This window comes from Theropithecus gelada, chromosome 7a, assembly GCF_003255815.1.
Source record: "Theropithecus gelada isolate Dixy chromosome 7a, Tgel_1.0, whole genome shotgun sequence".
In the NCBI taxonomy this organism is placed as follows: domain Eukaryota; kingdom Metazoa; phylum Chordata; class Mammalia; order Primates; family Cercopithecidae; genus Theropithecus; species Theropithecus gelada.
In genome coordinates, this window is record NC_037674.1 from 27,547,318 (window position 1) to 27,559,451 (window position 12,134).

At 46.1% G+C, this 12,134-nt stretch overlaps 1 protein-coding gene across 1 annotated transcript in view; it reads right to left on the minus strand.

Moving 5' to 3' along the window:
• MYO5C (myosin VC) overlaps positions 1-12,134 on the minus strand; it is a 106,917-nt gene that overhangs the window by 59,187 nt on the left and 35,596 nt on the right. Inside the window, exons 11-14 of the mRNA XM_025389939.1 lie at positions 9,242-9,323; positions 5,893-6,033; positions 3,494-3,619; positions 852-935 (exon numbers count right to left, since the gene is read on the minus strand). Coding sequence (XP_025245724.1) covers positions 852-935; positions 3,494-3,619; positions 5,893-6,033; positions 9,242-9,323 — 433 coding nt within the window. The remainder of the gene's footprint in view (positions 1-851; positions 936-3,493; positions 3,620-5,892; positions 6,034-9,241; positions 9,324-12,134) is intronic.

A 12,134-nucleotide genomic window follows, 5' to 3' on the forward strand; every position in this document is an offset into this window, starting at 1 on the left:
TGAGACGGAGTCTCGCTCTGTCGCCCAGGCTGGAGTGCAGTGGCCGGATCTCAGCTCACTGCAAGCTCCGCCTCCCGGGTTCCCGCCATTCTCCTGCCTCAGCCTCCCGAGTAGCTGGGACTACAGGCGCCCACAACCGCGCCCGGCTAATTTTTTTGTATTTTTAGTAGAGACGAGGTTTCACCGTGGTCTCGATCTCCTGACCTTGTGATCCGCCCGCCTCGGCCTCCCAAAGTGCTGGGATTACAGGCGTGAGCCACCGCGCCCGGAATGTCTTATCTTCTCTCAGAGTGAATTTCGTATTTTGTTTTGTTTTGTTTTGTTTTGAGACAGGGTCTTGCTCTGTTACCCAGGCTAGAGTGCAGTGGTGCAATCATGGCTCGCTGCGGCCTCTACCTCTCAGGGCCAAGCAGTCTTCCCAACCTCAGCCTCCCAAGTACCTGGGACTACAGGCATGTCACCACTCCTTGCTAATGTTTTTATATTTTTAGAAGAGATGGGTTCTCGCCTTTTTGGCTAGGCTGGTCTCAAACTTCTGGCCTCAAGCAATCCACCCACCTCCGCCTCCCAAAGTGTTGGGATTACAGGCGTGAGCCACCACATGTGGTTGGAATTGTGATTCTTTAATGGTTCTATTAGCTGTCCTTCCCGTCATCTGCATGTTTGATTTCTGATTTTGCATATAGTAGATTTACAGTAGTTATCTTTTTGTAACTGTGAGCTACAAGTTACCACTGTCCAGAGAGTTTACACACACACACGCGCTCTCTCTCCCCTTACTCTTTCCTTATATACATCTAGATCCATGTCAATTATATAATAGTTTTAGTTACCACTAGGACTTTACAGACCTTGCTTGCTCTCAGGATTTCGACCAGCATGTCATAGACGGTGTCTCTGTTTTTCTCCAGGAAACCTTCACATTTATACTCTACCTATACAGAGGAAGCAATTAATTATTCCCAAAGAGGCCAAAGAATATAGGCTCTAAGCACAAGTTTCATCTCTTTTTAAAGAAAGATTAATAAAAAGGCTATAGAGGCGATCTTACAAAAAGAGGTCTGTTTTCTGTGCGCCACCGCAGCAGCCCCATTATGTATCAGCTGGGAATGTGTCTGCTCTCCTACCACCTGGATCTCTCACCTGCCTGCTGATCACTCTGCACTCACCTGTCAGCTCCCTCTGGCCACAGGGGTCCCGTTGCTCCCTGCGGTATGTGCAGTTCATACAAGAACACCTGACTTAGGTCTCCCTTTGCCTTTGAAGCCACCAGGAGGAGGAAAAAGCTTAGTGGTGTTCACTGGGTTCAAACAGACATCGTTTCCTAAATCAACATTAATGTGGTAGAAAGGATAGAAAAACCGATCAGCTGACCACCGGGCCTTCGAGAGCCGCCAAGCCCTCAGAGTCAGGTTTAGAGTGGGTAAACGTTTGCACTGCTTGAATCTGGCTTAGAAAAACTCTCCATGCTGCCCTTTCTGATGAGTAACGCTTCTCGAATCCCTCAAACCATGGCATATCAGGGTGGCTGCTTAAACTTAAATTCAACCTCCCTATAGTTCATGCCTCTGGATTGCATATCTTAATATGTGATAATATATTTTTCATAAATTAAAAACATATTAAAATTAATGTTAAAAATTGACAATGAGGAAACAGGGGAGAGTGCTGGAATCTGGAGGCAGAGGGTTCCTGGGCATGGCCTCTGCTTTGTACCCCAGGCAAGGAAGTACTCTTGCCGGTAGGTTAAGATCCAGGAACACCGGCTGTTTGTAAACACTTCTTTGTGAATGAAGTACCTGGATTGTTGTACAAATTCTTCCAGAATGGTGGTGTGAGCCACTAGGACAGACAGGCAAAGGTGGCAAATATAGAGCTGTCCTGGTCTGGGCCAGCATCTGTGGGGACAGTGTCACAGGCAGCTGGTGCCTCTGTTGGGGACTCTGGGACCAAGGGAAGATGTGCTGAGTTGCTACATCTAAGCTCAGCTGCCTTGCATTCAATATGACCTGATTTCCCTGGCCAATGAGACCGAAAACCTAATCTAACCCCATAGCGTGTGTGGGTTCTTCCCACCAATCAATCCACAGTCCAGCCCAAACGCTGCCTAGTTTTTTGAAGGGAGACTTCCTGGAAGTGGCAGGTGAGAGAATTTACATGTACAGAAACTACATCCTATAAAGAGAGACCCTTGAAAGAAATCCCATATGTGCTTTTTATGGAGTCTGGCCTTTCCTTTCTAGTTCAGGGACCAGACCCTGAAATTATGACAATAGCTAGAAAATATAATTTTACATATGATCATTCATTTCATAGGCATCTTTTCAGGAGCCTATCTGAGAAAGTCTAAGCACTAAAAACTTAACTTTTTTTTTTTTTTTGAGACAGGGTCTTACTTTGTCGGCCAGGCCGGAGTGCAGTGGCGTGATCTCGGCTCAATGCAACCTCCGCCTCCCAGGTTCCAGCAATTTTCCTGCCTCAATCACCTGAGTAGCTCGGATTACAGGTGCGTGCCACCACGCCTGGCTAATTTTTGTATTTTTTAGTAGAGACGGGGTTTTGCCATGTTGGCCAGACTGGTCTCGAATTTCTGGCCTCAAGCAATTCACTCGCCTCAGCCTCCTAAAGTGCTGGGATTACAGGTGTGAGCCACTGCACCCGGCCAATCCTATATTTTAATATTTTACAGTCCTCTGTGAGCACACAAAGGTGATCATAGCTTTCCAGGTTGCTGTCCCCTCCCTCCACCATCAGTCACTTGGCTCTGACTCACAGCACCAGCCTCTGCAATAAACACAGACAAGCACAAGTCATTCCCGTGAGCCCTGGCACTGGGCTAGCCTACCAAGGCAACACCCAACCAGGACATGGGAGGAGGTAGGAGCTCCCTTAAGGAAGGAAAACAAATAAGAATGTACATTTAGGACAGGTGGTTATGGCAATTTTTTCCTTCTGTTTTCTAAGCTTTCTATAATGCAATTTTAACAAAAATTTTTCATTTCAGACAAGTAACATCTCTTTAGCAAAAAGAAAAAGGAGACATATAAAGAAGAAAAAAGACGCAAAAGATGAAAAAAAGCACGAAGATAACCCATCAACATCTTGAATTAACCTATGTTGCCATTGTAATATAGTCCAGTTTAATCAAATAGAACTTCAGAAAAAGATATAGCTTTCATCATAGGAAAGAATTATGCTGTCTTGATGATCACAATTTCATACAGAAAATAAACTGATAAGAGGTTAAGGAATTCACAGTAAATTCAAAATCAGAAGTGAGGTCTTTTAACAACACATTCGTCTTTAAAGTAGTACAGTTGAAACTCATGTATGTCATCATAAAAACAAAGCAGGAACTGTTAAACACACACTTATCAAAGCTACATGTTAAGTGTGACTTGAATCTGACCAGAAACATTCCCGGCCTGCCTACTCCTTCTGGAGGCTGTGTGGGTTCTGGGGTCGATGGCATTGCTGGAGACCTTCGCAGTACCTTATCAGCAAAGTGCTGGATGACAAAGGATGTGTTTGACATTCTAGGCTTTTCAAACAAAGGGTTCTTGTTGACAAAATTATTATACAGCTTTTGAAGCCAGTTTTCATCAGTTCCATGTGGTAACTGGAAAATAAAAATAAAGCAACTAGCAAGTAAGAAAACTAGAGATTCATACAGGCGAGGAAAAGCACTAATTCTAAGAAACCAAGGTGATTTGGCACTTTAGTGAACTGCTCTCAATTACAGGCTTCCTATTTATTTATTTTTGAGATGGAGTCTGGCTCTTCCACCCAGGCTGGAATGCAACGGCGCCATCTCAGTCCACGGCAACCTCTGCCTCCTGGGTTCAAGTGATTCTCCTGCCTCAGCCTCCCAAGTAGCTGGGATTACAAGTGCCTGCCACCACGCGTGGCTAATTTTTGTATTTTTAGTAGAGACGGGGTTTCACAATGTTGGCCAGGCTGCTCTCCAACTCCTAAACTCAGGTGATCCACCCACCTTGGCCTCCCCAAAGTGCTGGGGTTACAGGCATTAGCCACTGCGCCTGGCCTTAAAGCCTTTTTTAAAAGAGCAACTTTAGGCATCAATTTGTCCTTGATCTTAATCTTTAGGGCACTTTAAAAATTATTGACAAATAACAATTACATATAGTTGTGGGGTGTTTGAGGTGATATTTAAATGGATACATCAACGTCCCTTTAGAAGAACAAAACTTTAAAAAGAAATGGTCGCACAATGACTTTAGAATGAAGAATTTTATTTCTATAAAATGGGTGGTATTTTATTTCTTCCCAAAGAAGTCTAAAGGTTCAGGAAAAAATAGTGTGGGTTCCATTACATGAACATGACCTTTATTCACGGGTGAATGGGAAAAGGCTGGCACCTGAATAGACAGTCCTCCCCTTCCCTTGCCTCAGGAAAACAGTTTTTCTTATTTTACTTCCTAATTAACTCACTCCTTGAAATAAGAGCATACCTCCTTGTACTAAGCTAGTTGCAAAATTTGTTCTTGATACACGTGATTTTTTTTTTTTGAGACGGAAACCCTGTCTCTACTAAAAACACAAAAATTGGCCAGGCACGGTGGCTCACGCCTGTAATCCCAGCACTTTGGGAGGCTGAGGTGGGCGGATCACGAGGTCAGGAGATCGAGATCATCCTGGCTAACATGGTGAAACCTTGTCTCTACTAAAAATACAAAAATTTAGCTGGGCGTTGTGGCGGGCACCTGTACTCCCAGCTACTTGGGAGGCTGAGGCAGGAGAATGGCATGAATTCAGGAGGCAGAGCTTGCAGTGAGCCAAGATACACCACTGCACTCCAACCTGGGAGACAGTGAGACTCCATCTCAAAAAAAAAAACCAAAAAAAAAAAAAAGAAAAAATTAACCAGGCATGGCCGGGCATGGTGGCTCAAGCCTGTAATCCTAGCACTTTGGGAGACTGAGGCGGGTGGATCATGAGGTCAGGAGTTTGAGACCAGCCTGACCAACATGGTGAAACCCCATCTCTACTAAAAATACAAAAATTAGCCGGGCGTGGTGGTGTGCACCTGTAATCCCAGTTACTCAGGAGGCTGAGGCAGGAGAATCGCTTGAATCCGGGAGGTGGAGGTTGCAGTGAGCCGAGATCACACCACTGCACTCTAGCCTGGGCAACAGAGTGAGACTCCATCTCAAAAAAAAAAAAAATTAGCTGGGCCTGGTGGTGGGTGCCTATAATTCCAGCTACTCCAGAGGCTGAGACAGGAGAATCGCTTGAACTCAGGAAGTGGAGGTTGCAGTGAGCTGAGATCACACCACTGCACTCCAGCCTGGGTGACAGAGCAAGACTCCATCTCAAAAAAAAAAAAAAAAAAAAAAATCCTTTAACCCCGAAACCTTATTAATCCCCTCTTGGGGATTATTTGTTCTTGTGCCCCCACAAGAGACACTGCCAGGCTGGCCAACTTCGGGGTTTCCCAGAGGGAAAGGTAAGAAGAAAACTCCTAGAGAGCTCTTCCGGTGAATCATACGATGTTGATTTTTCAGCTATAGCTGATGACTCACAAGAACCAGGATGTAAAAGAAAACTCAATTGTTATTAGTCACCGACAGCTTGAGTGGAGTCACCTGCTGTTTCCATGCATGTTTCTACATACACCTTGGGTCAGCCTCCGTGCTGGACGTTACCTAAGAGGTGGTGCAGCTCCCCAAGGGTGGTCTACACAGGCTGAGGGCAAAAGGCCCAGCGGGCCCTCTGGGGTCCCTGCTGTGGATGCTGTCCCAGCATTAATATCCACCCAACCAACTGGGTAAACACCAGGATTTTACAAGCACACTTCAAAAAAACTGCTTTGCAAAATGCTCCTCTGTTAATACTTAAAAGTTGAAAAAAACAATTATTCTTAAAAGTTACCAAACATTCTTCATCCAGTAACTCCAGAATTCCCATTTTTGCTTCAATCAGATCAATAACCGGTTGATTGTCATAGAAATCTATCAGCGTCCAAGGGATATCTTCCTTCATGTATTCTTCTTGTTCCAGTTTGAAGACATGCTGGGAATCCAAAGTTAATACAGAAAGTAAAACAGAATATTAAAGTGTGTTTCCAAAGAGCAGGACGTAAGCATTTGGAAAACATAAATGGTTGATCTGTAATATTTATGTTTAAACAGGAAGACCCTGAAGTATAGACAAGGCCCATACTATGATCAATACCACTGAGTTCCTAAAGCGGGTCTAGCTGTCATCCTCCCACCTCGTCTGAGTGGGTCTCCACCTCCCAGGACATGGCTTGGGCCAGCCTGTGTCACCACCAGCACCACATGGTACTCAGTGTGGTCCTACAGCCCCTTCCTGCTAGGAGCTATTCAAGGACAGATCCAGCCTCTTTGGCCTAATGCAGCCTGGCTGGGTGGAGCCAACTACCTGAGAATGCTAGTTGCCGGGCCAGTGAGAGAAGCCCACTGCTTAGAGATCTTTGTGCACTACTTATTTGGGCTGTAGGGGTATCCGGGAGGCTTCCAGAGGATGTACTCAGGCCTACCATGGAGGATGAAAGAAAGTTGGGCTGGTAGGTGGTGAGGTGTGGTGGGGTGTGGTGGGGTGGGGTGGGGTGGGGTGGGGTGGGGTGGGTGGGGCATCAAGAACAAAAGCCTCCATGGAGGAATCCCAGTGGGAACCGCACAAAAGCTCAATGGGTGCTTGAGAAATGCACCTCAAGCAGGTTAGAAAGTACAGGAGGACAGCAGGCAATGTGGGGGCAAAGAATGGTAGAGTCAGATCACCCGAGACCTTCACACCCTCCCTAGAGAATTCTGGGCCTATGGCCTTTTTCTAGGAGCAGTGAGGACCCACTGGAGGGTGGAGGGATTATGACGAGACCTGAAGGATGGCTCAGAGGAGGGAAGGACCGGAGGCAATGAGACCAGTGAGGTCTCAGCCCGATGCTCTTGGTGGCTGCGACTTGGGGAGGAGGATGAGGAGGGAAGAGGTCCAGATGAACGTCAGGCTCAGGACACGGGGTCCACGGCATGACTTGACCACAGAAAGTCACGTGGAGGGTAAGTGGGCTGAGAGGAGAAGGTGGCACCTGCACTTCTACACCTGCTACTGCTGAGCTCCCTGCGGGTATTAGGTGCAAGGCCCAGTGGCAGCCAGATGAGGGAGACCGGAGATCAGGAGAGTCCTAACCAAAGCTTCCTGTGCCGACAACTGAAGGAAGGTACTACCCCTCCTGGGAGGATCTACAGATGGACGGATGACTCAGAAAAAGGAGAAGAGGAAAAAGGAAGAAAACGAGGAGGAAGTGGATGAGGAAGAAGAACAGGAGGGGATAACAAAAGCAAAAACAAAAAACAGAATTGCAGCCTCTGATTTGTGATTTTTGGCAAGACATCTGCCATCAGTGTCACTTTGAGGGTAAGGTGGACATGCTGGGGAGCAGCACGCCACTGCAGCCAGGGGACAGGGTAGCAGCCACAGAGAGTTGGACTTCAGGTGAGTTATACTGAATATGCACTTGGAATAAACCTCAGCTGTAGTTATTAATGTTAAATTTCCAGGAAGCCTTGCAAATGTTAAAGAAATAGAAATTTACAATGGAATGAAATTTAATGGTTATACATGAATTAATTCTGGGCCAAAAAAAAAGAAACTTCTGAGTAGGATTCAATGTTAGGTCTTCTCACAACATTAGACAGCTATTACTGACTCTTTTAAAATTGATATATAATAGTTGTACATAGTTTTGTGGTACATGTGGTATTTTGACACATGCATACAATGTGTAATGACGACTCATTTTTAAAACAAGGAAACAGAGGCTTAGAGAGCCCCAGGTCCCAGAGGGAGGTAGAGCTGAGACTCAAACCCAATTTAGTTTGAGCCAAAGCCCAAGCTCTCCAAGACTTTTCCTCAGGGGTTCTGAGGCAGAATAAGACTAAACACTAACAAAGGTATAACCTTTCCATGGAGTAACGGTTAGGGTATTAATACATGATTTCTATTATGAACTGGAATCAAAATTCTCGCCATGAACATGTAGCCAAAGTTTAGGATGTAGGCTAAAAGGAAAATGTGAGTTAGTAAAGCATTTTCACTTTCATGGCTTTTCAGAAACAGAGCCAAATAGAAATGTGAGGGAGGCAACTACTTAAAAAAATATGAGAGTTGTTTCATGGTAGAGCCAATGTAGAAGGATGTCCAATCAACTTTTAACTTCATCGATTTCTGTTAGGAGCAGAAAGGCATCAGTACTGTTGGGAGTTCAAAAGTGAATTCACTAAAGTTCTTGCATCTAGGGAAATGATTTAAGAGGTCGAAATTGTATTCAATACACATAGCAATAATAAATGCCAAAACGGCCACAAGTAGCATTTAGTCAACATTTTAAAAATTGTCTTATTCATCTTTCTATCTCAGCACTTAACTTGGTACCTGGTATACACAATAGGCACTCAAAAATGTCTTTTGAATAAACAAATCTTCCTAGTGGGAAAAAAAATTGGAATCCATCTCCTGTCTGTTTCCATGGGAGGATACATTTGATCTTATCAGTAGTTACGAAGGTACCATATATGTCTTGTTCTAAATTAAGGCTGGAGAAACTCATTCCCATAATCCATTGGCCATCTGCTGTTTAGTGCTGCATGCGCCGAGATAAGCACTGGGCTGAGAGAGACAAAGAATGCCAGTCCTGGACTCTCCAGGTGACTAAGTCTATTTGGAGACTTGCATGCAAATGATGATAATCCCATGTGACGGGCCTGTGACAAGGAAGCACATAGGAGGAGGCCAGGAGATATCGCGGAAGGCTCTCAGGGGAGCTGGATCTCAAAACACAAGCTGGAGTTGGCCAGGTGAAGATAAAGCAATGGGGAAAAAACAGGAGCAGGTGGGTTAAGGCAGAGAAAGCAGCAAGTGCAAAGACAGAGAGGCTCGAAAGAAAGTGGAGGCCTCAGGCAACCAACTAAATAGTTTTGCCTGGCTGCACAGAGGGTCTGTATCCAAGAGGCGCAGTAAGGCTCACACATTGGCAGGTGATTCAAAAAAGAGCAAATAGATGAGAAGGTGTGATTTCAAGATTTGGCCACAAGGTGGTGCAGTAACCCAGAGTGAGGCTCCTTGCATAAAAATTTGAAACCTGAAGAAGAATGCCTCTTTCCATAATCACACACACACACACACACAGAGACACACAGACACACAGACACACACATACACACGGCTGAGAACTAGTCAAGAAGGCAGAAGGGTCACCTACCATGTTAAACTGTTGTTGCAGTTTTTCATTAGCGTAATTGATGCAAAATTGTTCAAAGCTGTTCACATCAAAGGTTTCAAAACTGAAATACAATTTAAACAAGTTAAAATATAACCTGAAGCAGGACATATGCATTTGTTTATAGATATTTTTTGACACTTAGAAGCTTAAACATTTGCTATATCTTCTACAAGTTTTAAATGCCCCTCAAAGCTTCTGGTTTTAATGATATCCTAGTAGTCAGTTTATATATAACCCTTTTCCTGGTTGTCCCCTGGAAGGAATCTGGTAGGTATAAAACACCTACCCCAAGCAAGGCATTAAAATAGGCGTGTCACGATATGGTGTAGTCTGCACAACAGCAGTGATATTGGCAATTGTTATTCTGACTTTATAGGTCAAAAATAAGCCTGAGAGGTTAAGAAACTTGCCAAAGGTCACACAGCTTGTGTCAGAACTTAGCTGCGAAGCTGCCTGACTGTGATGCCTGTGCCTTCAGTGAGAAGGCAATGTGGTTTCCTATTCTCCTTTCCTTGTCTGTTGAGGGCAGGAGCAGCACAATTGCGGCACAATTTTGCCTCCCGAAGGGGTGCTTTCAGAGTTCCTGGAGGAAAAGGACAAAGTCATTTCATATCCTACAGCCCAGCACACTCCGTCAGGGACGAGACAGACACGCTGGCTTCCATGTTCAGACTTTCATCAGTTGCCTCTGCAGTTGCTTTGAAGTTGCAAGCTCAAGAACTGAGAGGAGCCCTTGGGGACAGGCCTGGGAAGCAGACTAGATACGGCACAACAGTGAGCCGTGCGGGGGCTGGAGAGCCATCAGGATTGTCCAAGGGGCAGCTGCTACTCAGCTCCTGCCAGCCGTAGCCATGGACGAATGTGGGCCAGGATGTTAGATTCACTGGTTCTCAAGAAAAGGCAGAAAACTGGGACTTTTAAGTGAGTAATCCCGCTCTGCAAAACATGCTGTGGGCAGAACAAAACAGAGGCGCCCAATTTAGCACCTGGCCAGATGCGCTCCAGCTGGGAGGCAGCTTGCTGAGCGCTTTAAGGTGTCAGCATTTATGCATGTCACCTCCCTTAACCCTCACACAGCCCTATGTGAAGGGCTCCTGTGGCTCCACTGTCACACGAGGGTCAGAGAAGGAGTGACCATGGTGAGGACAGACAGCCAGCAAGTGGTGCCAGAAATGCAATTCGACCCCAGTGCTTGGTGCCTCTAAAGCTTTGTTCTTAATCACCCTAATCCTGAGAGGTTCCTGCCAGCTCCTACCACGGGTTCCCTGGGAGTCTCACTTGACAGCTGGTTTGGCTCAATCTGGAATTCCTGGGCAGGGTAAGAACCTGGACTGTCCTCTAGGCAGCTCCAGGGTGACGCATAGCAGCTCGAATGGCCCCATTCCACACGCAGCCTTGGTGGCTCAGAGATTTGGAGGCTGGTCTGCTCATGGAAGCAAGGCCAGGGCTGGGCCTAGGGGAGATTCAAAAGGGTCTCACCGCGCTCTGCAGCTCACAGTTGGGGCCAAGGGCAGGGCTTTCTAGAACCTGGCAAAATGTCAAATATCAATGCATTATTTGGGGGCACAAAGAACTGAAGTTTAGGACCTATGGAAAGACCTAGATCTGTGACTTAAAATGCTAAAGGCACGTTGACTATGGTAACACTTCACACTGGATCCATGCTTATGGTTTTCCAAGGTACCTGCATACCTTCCATCTCGTCTTCAAAATCACCCTGCAAGAGAGGCCCCATCTTGTAGATGCAGAAACTGAGGCTTGGAGAGGTTCTGTGACTTTCTTGGGGTCACATAACTGGCATGCTATGGAGCTCACTCCGAGGGGTCTGACCCCCAGACCCAGGCTTTTCCAACTCTGGATCCAAAGAACATAACACACGACAGGCCGGGGAGTCACCAGCCTTCGTCCGCTCTCAGCTTAGACCTGGAAGCTCATAGCCTCAGCTTTACTTGCTTTCAAAGATGCTAACTGTTCCTTTGAAGCTTCCTTATTTCCCAGTCAAAATGAGCTTTCTCAAAAGTTGCAGGTACGCCTGGGTGAGGGTTAGCCTAGAAGTGAGGCTGCTGGAGGGGGCGGGAAGGGCTTGGCCCCGGGCTGCAGCCCTGCTGCCTAGAGGAAAACTGATTTTTTGGAGGCGTCTCATGAACTCAAGGGTGGCAGCAAAGAGGCTGTTGTTAGAATATTTGAGAGGAATCTTAAAATAATTTATTCTAACAAGTCTTTGAGAATTTATAAATACTCATCTCAGGTTTTTCCACATAGCTGAAAAATTTAGATTCCTTATTACAGTGGTCCTGGATCCTGCCTGGGGGCCAACATCCAGCTTGCTACTCCTTGCACACGGCTGCCCCTGCTCTGTCCCCACCCCCTGCTAACCTCCAGCACACCTTCCTCCCTTCCCAGGACTCATCCCAACCTCTACTGCCGGCCTGCCGCCCTCACCAGTCTTGGTCCCACGGCGGCAAGAGCCGTGTGTCTGTGCTGTTCAACCATTGCCTCCAACACAGTTCCTGGGATATAAATATCTGTTAGATAAAAATATGAAATAATGGCCGGGCGTGGTGGCTCACGCCTGTAATCGCAGCACTTTGGGAGGCCGAGGTGGACAGATTGCAAGGTCAGGAGATCGAGACCATCCTGGCTAATACTGTGAAACGCCATAGCTACTAAAAATACAAAAAATTAGCCAGGTGTGGTGGCAGGTGCCTGTAGTCCCAACTACCAGGGAGGCTGAGGCAGGAGAATCACTTGAACCTGGGAGGAGGAGGTTGCAGTGAGCTGAGATGGTGCCACTGTACTCCAGCCTAAGCGACAGAGCAAGACTCTGTCTCAAAAAAAAAAAAAAAAAAAAGAAATATACTCTTAAAATAAA